A 20,158-nucleotide genomic window follows, 5' to 3' on the forward strand; every position below is an offset into this window, starting at 1 on the left:
AGTTGTTTTGAATAGTTAATGAGCTAGAGAGGCTGCAATTCAAAAATTGAATTTACGCTGTAGCTTCTTAACTTAATCTTAATGTTATGCCGACTCAAACACAAAAGCTAGCATGGTTTTCCTTTTGCTCTTGCCTAGTACAAGTGAGAAATGGCCATCTTCCACCTCCTGAGCAGCAACACAAACTTGGGATTGGGTGTTTTCACGTCTTACAGAACTTGAGATGATTCCACTCCCAATGGTATGGGCAATAATGTGTGCACCCAAAGACTTTATAGGAACTGTTTCGAAAATGTATACATGTACAATGGGTTAAGTTTTTTTATTGATTCACTAGTTTTGGAATGTCAATTGAATGTTTTTTTCTTGTTATTACTATATAGAAATTACATGGAAAGACTATCGTAAGACTTAACTACATAAATAATTGTATTTTTTCAGTATTACAAATATGATTTTTAAAAAAAAACATATATAGCAGTTTAAAGAAGCTGAAAAGATAATAATAATTATTATTAATATATTTATATACATTAAATAAAAAAGAGTAACACTATTGGTTGTTATCAAAGTTTGTATTTCTTCTGATGTGATCTTACTTTATTGTTTTTTTAACATAGTTCAAGTAGGAATATTATTCAATATTGATAGTTTCATCCAATTATTTTTGTACGTTGTTTTCTTTAAGCTTTATTTTTAAAGCAATTAAAGGATAGTCATTGTTAGCTTAAATAAAGGAACTGCGGATTTTGTGGTACCTTGAATCTCTTCTATACCTTATGTACTATCTATTCAGAATGTAAAGAGGCTATTGAAATAAATATTAAATATGTCATAATTATTATTCATTGAATATGACCCCATAAATGTAATTAATTATTAAAAAAAAGTGGGAATAAATGTATGAAAAATACTTTAACTTTGGTTAAAATTGTTGTTACGATATCAAACTCTATGGAGTATCCTTTATTCGTTGATGTTATCGAATAGTATTTGATTACTCACGTGAAGTGTGTGTGTGTGTGTGTGTTTGTGTGTGTGTGTGTGTGTGTGTGTGTATATATATATATATTGTTATAAAGTATTTGTATTATAGTGAATGTCTATCATGTGGAGTCCTTTTTAGGATATGATTATAGAGTCCTCCTACTTGGGGACCAAGTTGGATTTCTCCTATAAATAGAATGCTCCTCTTCATTGTAAATTCATTCATCAAGAGAAATAACAAGTCTTCTCTTCTTTTCTCTCTAGTTTCTTCTTCTTATTCTACAGTTTTATAACACGTTATCAGCACGAGACTCTAATTTCTCAAAAGTGAAGGTTAGATTTGAAGAATTAATAAAGGTATGATTTATTCTTTTATTTTAATTTTAATGGTCAATCTTACAAAACTAGAGTTCACTGCCCTTCAAAGTTCGGGCAGGAACTACCTCTCATGGGTGTTGGATGCTGAAATTCACCTTGATGCAATGTGTCTTGGAGACACCATAAAAGAAGAAAATAAGACATCAAATCAAAACTATGCACGAGCAATGATATTCTTGCGTCATCATCTTGACGAGATTCTGAAAAATCGAATATCTGACAGTTAAGGATCCACTTGTTTTGTGGAAAAACCTAAAAGAAAGATTTGATCACTTGAAGATGGTCATACATCCAAAGGCACGATATGATTGAATGCATCTATGGCTACAAGACTTTAAGTCTATACATGAGTACAATTCTGTCATGTTCAGAATCACTTCTCAATTGAAATTATGTGGAGAAACGGTTAGTGAGATTGATATGATGGAAAAAACGTTCTCCACTTTTCATGCCTCGAATGTTCTCTTGCAGCAACAATATCGAGAGAAAGGTTTCAAAAAGTATTCTGAACTAATTTCTCATCTTCTTGTGGCCGAGCAAAATAATGATTTAATTATTGAAAAATCATGAGAATCGACCTACTGGATCTGAACCACTTCCTGAAGTGAATGAGGTGTACGCCCACCATGCTAGGCGTGGAAAAGGTCGCGGTCCTAACCGTGGTCGTGGACATGGTCGTGGTCAAGAACGTAATTCTATTCCTGACATTAATCATTCATCAAATAAAAAGGAAAAAAAAGATGAGAAACGTGAAGCAACTAGGGAAAGTTGTTTTCGGTGTGGTGGAAAAGGTCATTATGCACGTGATTGTCATACTCCCAAACACTTGGTTGAGCTTTATCAAGAATCACTAAAGAAGAAAGAGAAAAATCCTGAGGCAAATTTTATCTCTGAAAATCAAGTTGACATCACGGACTTGGATGTAGCAGATTTCTTCGCACATCCTGAAGGAAAAATAGATCACTTAATTGGTGATGGTTCTGTGAACATGGAAGAGTGATATTTTTTTTGGTAGTATTTATTAATAAATTTCATGTAATGATAGTTGTTTGCATGAATATTAGTATTTTAAATTAGTTTAGTCGTTCATTAGCTTGTTTCTTAATTCTTAATAAAATAATATATATTTTTCATTGATTTACTTATATGATTCTAATATGATAGAGTTAGTCAAATACTAAAATTTATCACGTGTTTGTATTATATTAGGTCTTTAACTTGATCTAATGTTAAAAACATGTAGTCTGTTATCAACTAGGATTAAATAATGATTTTATTTTATTTTCCTAACAACTCGTTTTGACTTAGAGGAAACAATAAATTAAGGCTCAATTTCTAATACTTAATTATTAATTTATTCCTTTGAATATATTGTACCTTTTTGACAACACTAATATTTAATATATATTTATTTTGTGTATGTCATTTCATGTGAAGATATGGATAATTCTAAGAACATATTATCGAAATATGAAGATATTTGTTTGATTGGTTCTGGTACAACACATACGATATTCAAAAATAAAAAATATTTTTCTCATTTAAGTATGGGTAAAATAAATGTTACTACAATTTTTGGTAGTACTAATATGATTGAGGGTTTTGGAAGAGCCATTGTAATTTTGCCCAAGGGAACTAAACTCATCATTAATAATGCTATGTTTTCTCCAAAATCTAAGAGAAACTTGTTGAGTTTTAAAGATATCCGTGAAAATGGTTATCATATCCAATCAATGGATGAAATAAATCTTGAATATCTTGGTATCACCAAGTATGTCTCTGGGCAGACATGTGTTATAGAAAAGTTCCATGCTTTATCTTCTGGCATGTATTGGACAAAAATTAGTGCAATTGAGGCACATTTTATAGTAAATAAGAAGTTTACCGATTCCAATACATTTGTACTTTGGCATGATCGTATAGGACATCCTGGGTCAATAATGATGAGACGAATTATAGAAAATTCGAATGGACATCCACTAAAAGACCTAAAAATTCTTTTAAATGGTGAATTTTCTTGTACTGCTTGTTATCAAGGCAAGTTAATTGTGAGACCATCACCAATGAAAGTTAAGATTGAGTCCCCTGGTTCTTGGAACGTATACATGGGGAAATTTGTGGACCTATTCACCCACCTAGTGGGTCATTTAGATATTTTATGGTTCTAATAGATGCTTCTTCTAGAAGGTCTCATGTGTGCCTATTGTCATCTCGTAACTTGACATTTGCAAAATTATTGGCACAAATAATAAGGTTAAGGGCACACTTTCCTGATAATCAGATTTAGTCCATTTGTCTTGATAATGCTGCAGAGTTTTCATCCCAATCATTTAATGATTATTGTTTAGCGATTGGGATAAGAGTTGAACACTCCGTTGCTCATGTTCATACTCAGAATGGTCTCGCTGAATCATTAATTAAACGTTTGCAATTAATAGCAAGACCATTGCTTATGAAAACTAAGTTGCCCACTTCTGTGTGGGGACATGCAATTTTGCATGCTGCAACACTTATTCGTCTCAGACCGACAAGTTATCATAAGGTTTCTCCATTGCAATTGGTTATGGGTCAAGAACCTAATATATCCCATCTAAGAATTTTTGGAAGTGTTGTATATGTGCCTGTGGCACCACCAAACCGCACTAAGATGGGCTCTTAAAGAAGGTTAGGAATATATGTTGGGTTTGAGTCACCCTCCATTATTCGCTATCTTGAACCATTGACTGGAGACATGTTTACTGCTAGATTTGCAGATTGTCGGTTTAATGAGACAGTTTTCCTAAAATTAGGGGGAGAGAATAGTGAAATAAAATGAGAAATTTTGTGGAAAAATTTATCATTGTCTCATCTTGGTCCATATTCTTCTAATTGCGAACAAGAAGTTCAAAAAATTGTTCATCTGTAGAAAATTGCAAATCAAATGCTAGACGCATTTACAGATTTGAAAAGGATTACTAAATCACATATTCCTGCAGAGAATGTCCCAATTCGAATTGATGTCCCTAAAGGACCATCCACTAGTGTCATAGCTAATGAGTCAAAAACACACCTAAAGCGTGGTAGACCATTGGGGTCTAAACATCAAAATCCTAGAAAAAAAATTAAATGTCAAGATGACACTATGAAAGAATCTCATATGGAAGTTCAAAATTTGAAAAAGTCTGATATTCATGAAAGAATCAATGAACTTGAAACTCAAAGAAATAATTAACTATCCATAAATATAAGAGATGTTGAAACTAATATGAATCGATCAAAAATAGTGGTTGATTATGTCTTTGCATATAATATTGCAACAAATATCATGCAAGATAATGAGGATCATGAACCTCAATCTGTTATAGAATGTCGACAACGAAATGATGGCCAAAATGGCAAGAAGCAATTCAATCAGAGTTGAATTCACCTGCCAAGCGTGAAGTTTTTGGACCTATAGTTCAAACACCTAATGGTATTAAACCTGTTGGTTACAAATGGATTTTTGTGCGAAAAAAAATGAGAAAAATGAAATACAAAGGTATAAAGCACGCCTTGTGGCACAAGGATTTTCTCAAAGGCCTGGCGTCGACTATGAACATACTCACCCATTATGGATGCAATAACATCGCGTTATCTCATTAGTTTCACAGTCCATGAGCAACTTGAAATGCATTTGATGGATGTGGTTACAACCTACCTTTATGGATCACTTGATAATGAGATATACATGAAAATTCCTGAAGGATTTGCGATGCCTAAATCATGTAATTTAAAATCTCGAGAAATGTATTCAATTAAATTGCAAAGATCATTATATGGTTTGAAGCAATCTGGGCGCATGTGATATAACCGTCTTAGTGAGTATTTAATTACGGAAGGTTATACAAATGATGCAATTTGTCCATGTGTCTTTATAAAGAAAACAATATCGGAATTTGTTGTACTTGCTATTTATGTTGATGACATAAATCTTATTGGAACTCCATAGAGCTTCAAAAGGCAATTGATTATTTAAAGAATGAATTTGAGATCAAAGATCTGGGAAGAACAAAATTATGTATTGGTTTGCAAATTGAGCATTTGACAAATGGTATTTTTGTTCACCAATCTGCCTACACAGAAAAGTGTTGAAAAGATTCTGTATGGATGAAGCGCATCCATTAAGTACTCCGATGGTTGTTCGTTCACTTGATGTGAATAAGGATCCATTTCTACCTTAAGAAAAGGATGAAGAAATTCTTGGTCTTGAAGTACCATATCTTAGTGCAATTGGTGCACTAATGTATCTTGCTAATACTGGAAGGCCTAATATAGCTTTTGTTGTTAACTTGTTAGCAAGGTATAGTTCTGCTCCTACTAGGAGACATTGGAATGGGATCAAACACATTTTGTGATATCTTAAAGGGACAACTTATATGGGCTTATTTTATTCTGTTAATTGAAGCTCAAATCTTGTTGGTTATGCTGATGTAGGATATTTATTTGATCCACACAAAGCTCGATCCCAAACAGGCTATGTGTTTATATCTGGGGGGACTGCCATATCTTGGAGATTTACAAAGCAGTCCATTGTAGCCACTTCATCTAATCATGCTGAAATAATAGCTATTCATGAAGCAAGTAGAGAATGTGTGTGGTTAAGGTCTATGATACATCTCATTCGAGAAAAATGTGGTTTGAAATGTGATAAAGTACCCACCACTTTATATGAAGATAATGCAGCATGCATAGCACAACTTAAGGGAGGATTCATAAAAGGAGATAGAACAAAACACATTTCACCGAAGCTTTTCTATACACATGAACTTCAAAAGAATGGTGATATAAATGTGCAACAGATTCGTTCAACTGACAATGTGGCTAATCTATTCACCAAATCTCTACCAACTGCAACTTTCAAGAAGATGGTGCACAAGCTTGGAATGCGAAGATTCAAGTCTCTGGATTAATGTTCTCATTAGGGGGAGTGAATACGCGCTGTACTCTTTTTCCCTTACGAGGTTTTGTCCCACTGGTTTTCCTTGTAAGTTTTTTAATAAGGCAGCCTAGATGCGTATTAATAGATATGTGTACTCTTTTCCTTTACTAGAGTTTTTCTTTTCTTAAAGTTTTTTTTAGTAAGCTTTTTGACGAGGCACATCATCTATGAATTAGACATTCAGGGGGGAGTGTTATAAAGTATTTGTATTATAGTGAATGTCTATCATGTGGAGTCCATTTTAGGATATGATTAAAGAGTTCTTCTACTTGGGGACCAAGTTAGATTTCTCCTATAAATAGAGTGCTCCTCTTCATTGTAAATTCATTCATCAAGAGAAATAACAAGTCTTCTCTTCTTTTCTCTTTAGTTTCTTCTTGGCTAATTGCACGTGCGTTGCACGTGGTTTATTTTTTTTGAGTCCCTTGTTTGAGTATCATTTCTATAGCGTGTGTAAGGTGTCATTTTACTTGTTTCCCTTGTGTATATTTGTTTCTGTCGTTTTTCTTGTCACCTCTGTTATATTGATAATATATTAACATAAATAAAGTGTATTATTTCATCTAAATAGTCTGTAAGCATTGTTTTGTATTGTCTATTAAAATGCATTAATATACAGGACATTATTGTTTCATGCAGCCGGTTGCATCTTACGTATACGTCCCGTTGAAGTTTCATTAGCTTCATATATTTGTAGTAATCAAATCTCACCCAATACTTCCTTGTAAATTATATTTCTTGTATATGTCCTTGTGTGTCCATCTTGTTCTTCATTAATAACCAATACTTTTGTTGTCGCCATAGATATTCCTCTGGATAGTGCCACGTATAGTTGTCCATGTGAAAAAATATGTTGTTGTAGGTATAATCCAACATTTAGTATTATTTGACCTTGTGCTTTATTTATTGTCATTGCTAAATATTGACGAATTGGAAGTTGTTTTCGGATGAATTTGAACAGATATCCTTCATTCTCAGGTGGTGATAGTTGTATTCTTGGAATAAACACTTGTTTTGAGGCATGTTGACCCGTTGTTAATTCTGCATGTATGATATTCTTGTCAAAACCTCTACAAATCAAAAGTGTCCCATTGCATAAATCATTTGACAGACCTAAATTTCTCACAAGCATGATTGGTGCATTTTCTTTCAAAACTAACCTAACGTATAGAATAAATAAACGTATTAGTTGCTTTGTATTTTTAATTTTGTATTTGATTAGTTCTCTTTTGTGGTTTGAAGTATTATAAATAAGTGAATAGTTATATTAGTGATGAATTTGATTATGTACCTATGCGGCAGCAGTCCATTTGGTGTCAAGGTGTTGAGATACTCTTCTTGATAGTAGTTGTTGGTATCATCTTCGGCTGAGTCAAAACTGATGTATGTTTTTGTTTCTCGGGGAATTTGTCAATCATCAGTGCATTTAGTTTATCTACAAATTCATTTCTACTTGCTAATATTGCACGCTTTGTTATATATTGTGCATACATGTAATTTTATTCGAGTTCTGGGAATATTTCAAGAACCAAAGATTCTTCAGGATTAATATTCCCACTTTGTTGGACAGTCATTTGTTTTGGAAGTGCTATTAAATTATCCTTTATTGTGTGTTTCTTCTCCGTTACCAATACGAAGTAAGAAGTCACTAAAAGTTTGATCTGTTCTTGCTCGCATATTAGTTGAAAGTTGTATCCTTTCCATTAAAGGACACAAATACGACCTCACCAAACTTGAATTTACCGTCTCTGCTTTGTAGATTTTGTCACCACAGGTAAAACATGTCTGAAGTCTCCTCTAAATACCATGATTTTTCCTCCAAAAGGGACGCCCTTATCCATTATATCACGGAAACTTCTGTCTACAGTTTCAATTATGTGTCTCTTAGCCATTGGTGCTTCATCCCATATTATTAATTTAGGTTGTCTAGTTAGTTGGGCACCTCCACCTTGTTTTGACATATTTTTCATTGTTGTCTCATTTGCTGCAGTGGTATGACAAATCTTGAGAGTGTTGTACGTCCTCCAAGTAATATTGCTGCTGCTACACCACTGGTAGCAGTTGCCAATGCTGCCATACCTTGCGATATCACCTTAGCCAGTAGTGTCCGATATAGGAAAGTTTTTTCGTTTCCCCCAGGTCCATCTACAAAGAATAACCCTGGAGTTTCTGTGTTGACCCTTTCAAGAATGGTATTGAATGCTTGTGCTTGTTGTTGATACAACTGTGATTGAACATCAACATCTTCAGTTGGAATGATTATTTCATCCTTTATTTCTCTACATTCCATTCTTTTTGATTGATTTGATTGTTGTTTTATTTGTGGATATCATATTTATCCAAACTTTGTCCCATACTTTCCAAGTAATAATTAATGCTTTTTAAGGTACATTGGAGTTGTACCTCTGATGTGTTGGAATGGCTCCTATAAAAGTCTTCTGAGAAATCATAATAATGTGTCCCATAGATTTCTCACATTAGTTGGGTTGCAATGAACTAAGATTGTAGCAATTAAACTTCGTAAGGCTGCGGGCATCTTGAAGGTGACAGCCTTTCGTAAACATTCTGAAATGCTATTATCATATTCTAATAACCCACTTTTTTATATGTGTGGCAATGTTTACCATTCACAATGAGTAAGTTTTCAAATGAAGTTGGCCCTCGGACATGATTTAATAATAGTCGTTCGTAATATCTTTCTCCTTCTCTAGGATTAGTTGCAATATGTATTTGATTTGGTTAGAATCTTTATTTTCTATAGTTTATTTATCTGGAATTAATAATTTTGTTGCCAATATTTATGCGTCCAATCACGGTGCGAGATTTTCTTTTTGTCCATATTTTGGATTGTGAGTTCCAAACATAATGTTTTGGAAATTCTCTGTATAGGTAATTACGAGCTTCAATGTCTATAGAGCACATCTTAAAAAATTCGGTAAGCATAGTTTAGTGTACTAAGTCTGATTCCATGATACTTTGTAGATTTTGCTTTTTCCAATAGCAGACTAGAATTGTTTGTGGATATAATATCAATAATCATGTTGATTGTCATGAATAAATTCTTAATATGTATAATATTTTGACCGTCATTGTAAAGTACCTGCTTGTTTGCCCGGTAGATGTAACTGTGGGTTGATAATGGCTGGTTGCATTTCAGTTAGGTTGAACTCATAAATTCTCCACAATGCTTCTAGTGGAGACACCCAACGTGCATCCTGAAAGGTTTTGATTTCATCTATAATTTTTTTGCCATAGTCAGATTCAATGTACACAACATATTTATCGTGTCCTTTTGATATATATTTGTAAAGATATTTTATTGCTTTAACTCCTGAGCATACCTCAACATTAATGTAACAATTATATCTCATCAACAAATAGGGATTATAAGGTACAACCCATTGGTTATTCATCTTCGTTCCACGGACTTCACTTGTTCTCCCATCATTTTTTCGTTTGTAAATTGGATATCCATCCTTTCCTTGTATTGTCTTGCTGTTGAATGTTCGGGGGTAGTTAAACTTACATCGGCCATCTTTCATGCAGGGGCTTGTCTTGCGTTTTCCCCCACAAGGTCCATGCATCATATGTTTGGTAACTAATGCATACAATTGTCAATGTGTTGCATTATCTGGTAGTTCTGCACTAATGTATCTATCATAATAATCTGCTGATCGTATCTTATTACCTTCTTTCAATATTAGAAGTAGATGTATATGCGGCAAGCCTCTCTTCTGGAATTCTACGACAAAAACATGTGCAGCAATTGGTCCGAATATTTCTTATTTGAAAATTTGGTCTTTCAAGTCCTGCAATTTTGCTCTAAACACTCTAGTAACCAAATCAGGCCAGTCCTGAGCGAGTTGTTCTGCACCCAGTTCTTCTTTAATCTCATGCCTTTCCGGGTTACATGTCATGGTGATGAATAGATATGGTCTTCCAAGGTGTTGAACCAAAGCCATAGCATCCATATATCATCGTCGCATATCTTTAGGGCCTCCAATGAATGATCCTGAAAGTAATATCCTTTGTCCTACCTTGTCTCCTCTACATTCGCCAGACGTGACACTATCAACAATACCTTGTAGTATCTCCCTTCTATAGTTTCATTGCTCAAATCTATAATATTCAAGTCTTCTTGTTTCTATTTTAATGTAGATGTCCACAACAAACTGCTGCAACAATCTTCCGCATAGTAGTAATATTGATTTGTCACCTGTTCGGACTTGTAGTTTATAAGAATAATACTCTCAGCATGAAACAATACCTTTTGTTTCGCGTTGTACACCTACAATAATTTGGATGTATTAGTTGTTTTTTGGCATATTATTTAGTTAGAGATCTGTAATTGGAAGGTGCATGAGTCTGTAATTGCTCTTACTGATTATAATGTATGGTAACACAATTATGTTGTAATTTTAATGATTAAGGTACGTTATAGGCGATTAGTAGTACCATATTGCATAACATCAAGTAATTGTTTTTTTTCCATTCTAATTATGTTATTCATGTTACAACAGTTAAGTTTCTTGGCCTCTCTATTTTGAAATGATTAGAGACTAAGACAAACATACATCAATGTTACTTTTTGTTGTTTTGTCCTTGTACAATCTTCCATAATCAGTTTAGTATTAACTGCATATTTTTATTTTTTTATGGAATATGTTGGATAATTTAGTTACATGTTTCTTGGCAATAATTAAATATGCGTACCTTGTGCTTCAATGGCCAAAATGTCTGTGGTAGTTCTGTATGTTGATCTTCCTGTTTGGAGTGTTGTAGTTGGAGTTGTTTGATTATTGTTGATTCGATTGCAACACTTCTGTATTCCTTGATGCCAACCTCCTTCTCCTTTAGGTAGAATTATAGGGTATTGTAGCGGATCATAACAACCATAATAATGTTTTACTCTATGTTTATTCCAGAGTGTTCGTGTACAACAATATCTCTTTCAAACGGTATATTTGGATTATTGCCATCCACCCAGATTGCCGCCACCTGATCTACTGATGATGTGTTATACACTCGTTGATCTAATGAAGCATTTAGAGCTATGCGTATTTCTAGATTCTGATAGCCCGTATGTTCTTTAAGCTGTGAGAAGAATTCTGCATATGGATTTTTCTGCATGATTTTTCTTAATTTCCTCATGACTCCCTCTGATAAATTGGTATTTTGTAGTACGGACATTCTATTTGCTAATTCATTGTCTGTATCTTAGAAGTTTAGTTGAAAATAACAAGGTCTGTCGTTCTTCGGGATTAATGATGGTAGATCATGGTCTACCTGTCCTTGTGCCTTGAAACTGTATACTCCTCTCGTGGAAGATGTAAGTCTTTATCTAGCTTTACTCCAAATGATGTAAAAGCAAATATGCTATTATATGCTCTTATATTTTTCCTAAATAACTTTGCTTCTTCCGATGCTGCCACAAATAACTCATAATATTCATCAGCCACTTCATTAGGTGCTAATTTGATATAGCCACCTGCGCAATAGAATGTTGGCGGCTCATATTCAAACCTTCGAGCATGACGGTAGGTACAATCTTCTTTTTTTCCAGTTTGTGAGTTGTTATCATTGAGAAATTCCTATGAAGTACCCCTATACAACAGATCACATTAATATTTTTTAGTAAATCATTATTAACTGGTGACCCTTTCGTATAGACTATTGTGTTGAATATACCTCCTTCGTAGTTGTCTCAGATATAGCTATTAGCTTCTTATTTATTTATTTTTCATTTTTTTCACTTGTGGTTCTTTAATGTTGCCATCTTCTATTTGATTTGTTGCTGCCACATATTTTTGCGCACTTCGCAACGCCCTTTCAATATATGTAAGTATTTTACGCTTCGTTACTGTTGCAAATGTGATGTAATCATGTTATAATTTTGTCTCTTAAGTAAGTTTGTAATTTGTATTTTTCTGTAGAACTGATCATTTGGTCAATATACCTCTTGTTTTAGGCTGTTCATTCTGTTGATCTGGCATGTTAAATTGAAATGCATTTGCTGTAATGTTCTGTTGTTTGCAATGATTTGAATTTGTAAACTCTGTAGTTGATACTTTCATACTGTCTGGTAGTGTACCTGCAAGTTGTTCATTCTGTGTTAGATCATTATTAACTTCCTTCGAGATGTTATGGTATGTCAATTTGGTTGGTTAGTTGTTGTAATACGTACGTTTTGTGATAAAATGAGTGGTATATGATAATATTTGTACATTATAAAAGCTAAGTGACAAAGTGTTGTGTGAAACAATAGAAAACACATTAGCCTAATGTGTTGCCAGCCCCCCAAATATTTGAAAGGTTGATAACATCAATTTTCCAACAAAAATATGATCTTCGGTAGACAATTGTATATTTATCCCCTAAGATAGAGCAACTATTTTTCAGCCACCATGGACCAAGTTGCAGTTGTGTAATTGTTTTTTTCTTCTTGCACGATGCTTAATGATAAATCATTATCGGTTTCAGGCAAACAGGTCAATCTTTGAATATGTTGCGAAATTTATGATGAACTTACAATTAATAATTTGCTGATGTGCCGGATTAATAAAAAATGTAGGAGTTTGCAAGTAGATTCTAACCAAAACAGAGGAGCGTTGAAATTGATCCTCCGACCGCTGAGTAAACAATTATGTGACTGCTTTACAATGTTTTGATACTTTGTACGGATAGATATGTATCGTCTACAGTATTGATCTGCAAGAACTTGATTAAGTTGTATTGTTTAGTAATTTTTAATAATATAAATAGGGTGGTAATGCATTTGATGTTGATGTTTCGTTTGGGGAATTGGTTGGAACGGTTGATGATATATGTTTCAAGAAAGATCACAATTTAATCAGGCAGTTGCAATGGTTGATAGAGGTTATGACTTTCTGCAGAAGTGTTGTTGGTCGGTGATGGGTTTTATTAATTTGCTACATTGTATATTTTTAGGGGTTTAGTACGTTTATTGGTGAGGTTTGGTGGGAGTATAAAGTTTGAGACCATAGGTCATGGGCTTTTATGTAAGCAAAGCATGTGATATACTTTATATATTTCTTAAATGTAATTTGCTTCATAGAAAGGTATATAATACTTAATATCTCGTAATGTCGTTCTACTTTGACATATATAACTAACAATGTCATATTAATGTCAATTATAAATTAGTTTATATCTTTTATATCAGTAATATAATATAAGTCAATTAAATTACTGATCCAATTTATATTTTTTAAATGTTATACCAAAAAAAAATCTCACCTAGACTAATATACAAGTGTTGTAATGAAATACCTTTTGACTTTGCAGAATTTTTTAAATTGATGATGAAGGAATGTAACTTATAGTCGAACAAGTTCAACATCATAATGGTTATTTTGATACTGATCTAGTGGGCGATACATAGAAAATATCGAGAAGCAACTCTTGCATTTTTGTAAATATGCTCATAATTCAATTTGATATTTATTGTCAGAGGGGATAACTTTATATATCAAAGCTATGTTTTAAATATGACGATTAATTCAGATACTTTTTGCTGTACCTTTAGAAGACTTAGTAGATTGGAAAATTAGTATATTGAGACTTATGTATTGGGTGTTATATTCGGGAATTGAGAAAAACTTATCCTTGAAAAGTTAAAATATATACTCATAAAAGAATTTGTTTTTAATTATCAGCCATTTTATGATTAAAATATAACTATGCGTCCGGATACTTTTCAATGTGTCGTGATCAATACGTTTATGCAGATTTGATGTGCGTAGTATTGTTAACGTCTGCATTGTAAATGTAGCAGGTAGGATGTGCCAGAGGTGTAAGTTACAGTATATAATTATCTAAACAATAGAATGTAAGTAGATGTTGATGTATGTAAAAGAGAGTTGTGAAATGATATTTACATTTCAAATAGGAAAGCATACATAATTAGGTAGTAAGATACAAACATTTTTAAGTTATATCATATGAAAACACATCTATTTTTTTCTGGGTTTTCGTTTTTTCAGTTGTATTGTTGGTGTTTCATCTTTGATTTTCTTCAAGTGTTTCCTGAAATGGTGCTATATTTGAATCATCCTCCATGATAGTTGGTACTTCATCTTCCAATGGATATATTTCTTGAGCAATTAAACTCCTTTGGAAATTTGATTCATTCATATAAATTCTGACAAGGAAGTAGAATTCGTTATCTTAAGGCAGGACCAATTTGCGGTAGTTCTTATATTCTTCCTTCTAAATAAGAGGTAAACAATACGATATGTTAGATGGAAATGTTTCCTGTAAGGTACAAATTATACTATGTAAATATTGTATACTTTCAATCGGATAATTATTTTATGGCATACCTTTACTGAGGTTGATTGTATGTACTCTTGAACGGTGCAACCTAGTAAAGATTTAGTTGCATCAAAAAGTATAATTCTAGCACGTTGTTCTCCGCCACACACTTCAAGATATAAGCAGTAACTAAAAAAAAAAATTTTTATTCTGAAAAATACATGTCTTAGTAATTTGGAAATGTTGAATGGAGTTATAACCAAGTCTGACCTCATTTCATATTCGCCATTTTTAATGTTGCAATTGTTACATGCTGCTGCCTCGTCTATAAATTTGACTTTCTTGTGGCAGATTTTGCAAGATGAATACCATGGTTCATCTTTATTGAGGAGGTTGATAATTTTTGCTTTGAATTTGTACATAGAATCCTACAAAGTGTCAATATAACATATGTATTTCGACGTTTAGAACATAGAAACTAATAATTGTTTTGGAGAGCTGAAGTATTGAGTAGTATGTAACTGTGAATCAGGCAACAACCCATCTAGAATATGTGGCAATGGTACTTCTATGGCTCTCCTCATCATCCTACTTGGTGTTAATGTTATATGTTTATTCTCAGCCTTTATGATTTCACGTCTGCATTAACTATGAGGTTAGTTGCCTGCGTTAACGATGTGATTAGTTAATTTTATTACCCATTTAGAGGGAGGTGTGGTTAGTGCATAATTAACCTAGGAAAAATGCTAAAGTATATCTTAAGCATTAATTATCACAGTTAAATAAAAGTAATAGTGCTGAACATATTGGTGATTAATGTAGTGCACCAGGATCGAAGGTCCATTGCTTTCTGGAACATTGGATTGACCAAGATGTTGCTCACGAGAATAATAGAGATCCCAAAATTACCTAATGTGAGAAGAGGATGTAAAAAGTTTATAAACAACTACATTATGTTATTTATCAACAGAATAGTCTGTCGGATACCTTTATAGATGGAGACTCTAACGTTACATAAGGCTAGTATAGGTCTATCGTCTTTCAGCTTTTCCAGGAAGGAGCCGTCGTTTTCAGCATAGTCTCCCCATAGAGTAATAGTTGTATGCTCCATGCTAAATTATTTGATAGAAGAGAAAAGTGAATACATCACCATAACACAACTTTGTTGATTTGCACGGCAATGTTCATATCAATAATTATCTATAGACAACCGATTATGCATGACAAAAACTTACAATTCATTTGTAACAACTATTTTCCGTCGCTTGCTTTTTACAGTTTGAATGAGGGGATTCACCAAAACTAAAACACAAAGCAAGTCTGAAAATTTTCATGTAAATTAGTGACCTGGATAACGCAAGGGAGAATATAAAATCATATTGGTGTGTCTAGTTACCTAGAATAGCGCCATTAAGTAATTTTTCAGCATGCTCCAATGATACAAAGCCATCGGAGAACTTGATTGTAGAAACTTCATGGTTACTCTCCATTATAATCGTGTTGTCTGTAAATGCCAATTCAACTTCTGAATGCACGGAAGAGTAGTTGGGGTTGACGCGCTCTAAGCACCCTTTAGCAATATAGTAAGTCTTGTTAGGTTTCAAGGAATCCTTCCATGTTTCAATATGCTTATTAAAAAGTGTTGCCTGAAGTTTTGTGCCCTGTTCGTAATCAAAGGGGGGGGGGGTGAGTACGAAAAACATGAACAAAAGTGTTAAAAGGCTGTAAAACTATGAATGTTGTTACCTCTTCGTCAACTAATATTATTGTTCTGAAAGTCCTTTCATGCCTTGAATTCTTGTAAGGTATTATTGAAACCCTTCGAATAACTAATACTCTAATCACTGAATCAATAGAGTGTTTTGGTATTTTATTTATCAGTTGACTCTATTTTGCTAGATTAATTTTAGTCGTCGTGTGGACTGAATCTTGATCAGTGAAGGTACCTGGGGAGCTGAGCGGAACAATTTTGGATGCCAGACATAAATGTGTATTAGTACCATTTTTTAGGGAATCACATAAAAATGGAAGTAACATATAGCAACCTTGTAAATACATATGCGAGGAGAAAGTTTTATCTCATATGAAACAAATAATTGTAAGAAGTTAGATGGAAAGTATTTGTTACATAACACGGTTTTATTGAATTTCTTGAACTTATGTGTGAATGACATGGTTGTACTCCTATACAATATTACGACAGGAATGTTATTAATATTGTAGGCTTCTAAGTATGAGGAGAGACATAAATGGGGGACGAAGCCGTGTTAATTGAACATTCAACAAATAAAGGGAAAACTTACAATTTGTTAAATAGGAGAAGCAATACCCAGATGTAATGTTTCCGATATACTTGTGTTAGAAAAAACTATTAAACAGGGGAACGAAGCGGGTAGTTTGGAAAAGATATATTTTGAAGGAGATGATGTGTCCTTACAAACCTGTGTGTTATAGGTAATGGATGTGTGAGACATATGCGTTTCTGGATTTTAAATACCGCGAGGCAAGGGGGCAAGTCTGTTTGGTTATATTTGGCGGTGGTATCTATTGAATGAAAAGGCGTATGGATTAGGGGTGTTTGCGAGGTTGTTTGGAAATGTTGGACGGTGGTGTATGTTGAATGAACAGTCGTTTGAACTGCTAGCGTTTGCGAGTCGTTGTATGCAAGGAAAACGTAGCATTGTTTGTGAATGTTTGTGTTTGGAGCATTGTTTTGGAGTTTACAAAAAGGGTAGTTTAGTAATTTTACATTTAGCTTAGGAATTAATGCTTTCAGAAAGGGTGATTTAGTAATTTCACTTTAAGGTTAGGAGTTCCTGCTTTTATGTGTGTGTGTGTGTGTGTATATATATATATATATTTGTATTACCTTCAAAACATGAATTCCTTACTTGAATATTAAATTACTATAATATCCCTAACTCAGGTTGTGCCTTTTTCAATGAGTTGTGACTTTTTTGATAAATCGTGATTTTTTTCAAAGGGTTGTGATTTTTGGATGAGTTGTGACTTTTTTAAAGATTTGTGACTTTTTTAATAAGTTGTGAATTTTTCAAAGGATTGTGACTTCTCTGAAAGGTCATGAATTTGATGATAAGGCCCAACAACACTTGTTCATACTACCTTTGTTTACTATAATAGAGGGGTTTCTTCTAATTTTTCTTTCAACCTCTCCTCTCACTTGGTAAACTTCCTCTTCAATCATCGTTATTCACATATATTTTATGTTTAAATAAATTGTCACATTGAAGTTTCTTCATGTGTTTCTATAGATAATTTGTTTTCTTTTCCATTTTGCATGATTTTTTGAATTTAAAGTTTCATGATTTGATAAAAATTTGCAGCAAATTAGCATGTTATTTATCATTTTTAGGTTTGGTATACTTTCTTGATAAACTTTTCTTTAAATCTAAGTATTTTATTTGCATGTCTTCAAAAAGAATTGCAAAAGCATTGTATTTCTCTCTTCAATATGTGACTTCAAAAAAATTGGGAAACATTGCATTTCTCTTCAACTTCTCTCTTTTTCTTTTTTTTTAAAAAAAAATTAGAAGTCTATTAATCATGATGTGCTAAAATTTATAAGTTGAGCTTGATATCCAAAACTTTGTAGATCAGACATGAAACTAACACTCTATTCCTATGCAAAATAAGTGATAATTAATATTTCCCCTTATGTAATTGCATTTTCAGAAATTTTTGTTGTAGGGATATCTTGAATTTTATTATGATTTTAGAGGAATGACATGTGAATATAGTTTTCTGTAACGATCCAAAGTACCCCTAGGCGTTACCGGCGTCTACATCCTCGAAGAGGACTAAGTCAAGCCTCTTAGCATTCGTCATAACATATCATAGGTAAAAAACGCGAAAAAATTAAAACTTTTACTTATATATACATAGTGAGGTTTACATAGACTCCTCACATAGGAAGCTTACTTAGACTTGTCGCTTAGACAACATAAGAGTACATAGGAATTTAGTCTAATACTTTGTCTCACATTAAAACCATCTAAATGAAGTAAAACATCCGGGCATAGACCTTATACAAATTTATAATTGCCACATAGGGCTTACATCAACATCTTCAACAATAGGAGAGAAAAGAATGTCTTTAGACAATACAAGTAAGACTAAGGTAGAGTATATGGTACCATCCTCGAACTAGAGGACCTACCAAGCTTGGAGAGTCTAGTCCAAGCTTTCTTGCTTTAGCCTCGAGATACCTCAATGGTCCGAACCTAAAATGTTGGGAAAAAGGAAAGTAATATGAGTTAGTACAAAACACATGTACTAGGTATGATCCCTATGCATAAAAATCATTAATGCATGAGAAAAGACTCAATTTAGTAAAAACCATGCATAATATCCACCGACTCAATATACACATATATAGAACATCATAAGCCACCCCAACATATAAACAACTCAAGCAACACACGTGCAGTGCAAGAATAAAGCCCCATAACCCTATCCAAAGCTAAGTATCACATCAAGTGACCCACTTCATATTTACAACATATTTTCATAACATGCTTCATACATCAATACTACTTATGGCTTATCTACATGATCGTAATTACAATCATAATAGAACACTACTAGAACCATCTCTTAGGATCTCACATGTGCAATGTGTAAGAGAAGTCACATACCCTCCCTCACACTATGTAGTATTCTTTAAGAAGACCGTAATAAGAGCTCACATGCATATTTGTTCATTTAATTTTACATTAGGGAAAGAAGTGCAATAACTGACATGAGACCATGTGAGCTACATGGAATCCGGTGTACTACTTCCACACCGAAAATAGAGGATTAATACTTGCCTAAGGTTCAATCTTTCATACATAGCTATCTAGGTGGGTCGACTAAGCTAAAGTCTTATGTGGGTACATAGTTAAGGGTCAAGGAGATTGTTATTAGAAACCTTGACTTGCTAGATGTGAAGGTTTCCATCTCATGAACACATATTTTGGAATCCGGACTTACTAACATGAGGAAACCCATGTGGGAGGCCGGACTTACTAAACGTGAAATCTCCATCTCATTTACATGCCCTTTCGGTGCTAAGCAATTATTCCCTCTAGTAATCATCGTATTTCATCATAAAAGTTCACACTAGTCTCTTCTAGACACCTATGTAAACATCTTATCATATTATCTCACAGGTCATCATAAGTGAGAACAATCCTTTCACTTTCACCACTTCACAAGTGAGTAAACCTTCCACTTAACATTTTATTATAATCATGAGAAACTACTTTCAATCATATAATATTCATATCATAACATACATACATAATTCATGTCTAATTCAATATCTTAGGGTTAAGGATGAGGAATACCTAGCATCAACATCACAACCACACATTAGACATGGAAGCATTACTATCTAAGTAACTCACAATTCACAATTGAATCAAAAAAGAACAAATCAACATACCTTCTTGCCCTCTTCAAGAACCTTCACACTTCCATTACATATAATACATAACCAATTACATAAACAAGGTAAATACAAGAAGCAATTACATAATTAACAACAATGTAGTCAATCTA

At 33.4% G+C, this 20,158-nt stretch overlaps 1 protein-coding gene and 2 long non-coding RNA genes across 4 annotated transcripts; 2 read left to right on the forward strand and 1 right to left on the reverse strand.

Annotated features, from left to right (window-relative positions):
* The first annotated feature begins 1,373 nt into the window (after positions 1-1,373).
* On the forward strand, positions 1,374-2,365 carry LOC138349196 (uncharacterized). Its single transcript, XM_069299527.1, has 2 exons — positions 1,374-1,587; positions 1,971-2,365. The coding sequence occupies exons 1-2, from the start codon at positions 1,374-1,376 to the stop codon at positions 2,363-2,365; spliced, it is 609 nt and encodes a 202-aa protein (XP_069155628.1).
* Positions 2,366-9,359: 6,994 nt separating this feature from the next.
* On the forward strand, positions 9,360-14,673 carry LOC109120435 (uncharacterized). 2 transcript variants are annotated; one of them, XR_011221665.1, is made up of 3 exons: positions 9,360-9,713; positions 9,869-9,916; positions 11,248-14,673. It is a non-coding gene; the product is annotated as an uncharacterized lncRNA (long non-coding RNA). The 2 variants fall into 2 exon arrangements; XR_011221664.1 differs by having other exon boundaries at positions 9,869-14,673.
* Positions 14,472-15,177, reverse strand: LOC109120497 (uncharacterized). Its single transcript, XR_002027908.3, has 3 exons — positions 14,867-15,177; positions 14,665-14,785; positions 14,472-14,551 (listed from the first exon to the last, which is right to left on the reverse strand). It is a non-coding gene; the product is annotated as an uncharacterized lncRNA (long non-coding RNA).
* Between the last annotated feature and the right edge of the window lie 4,981 nt (positions 15,178-20,158).

Source organism: Solanum lycopersicum, chromosome 6, assembly GCF_036512215.1.
Source record: "Solanum lycopersicum chromosome 6, SLM_r2.1".
Classification (NCBI taxonomy): domain Eukaryota; kingdom Viridiplantae; phylum Streptophyta; class Magnoliopsida; order Solanales; family Solanaceae; genus Solanum; species Solanum lycopersicum.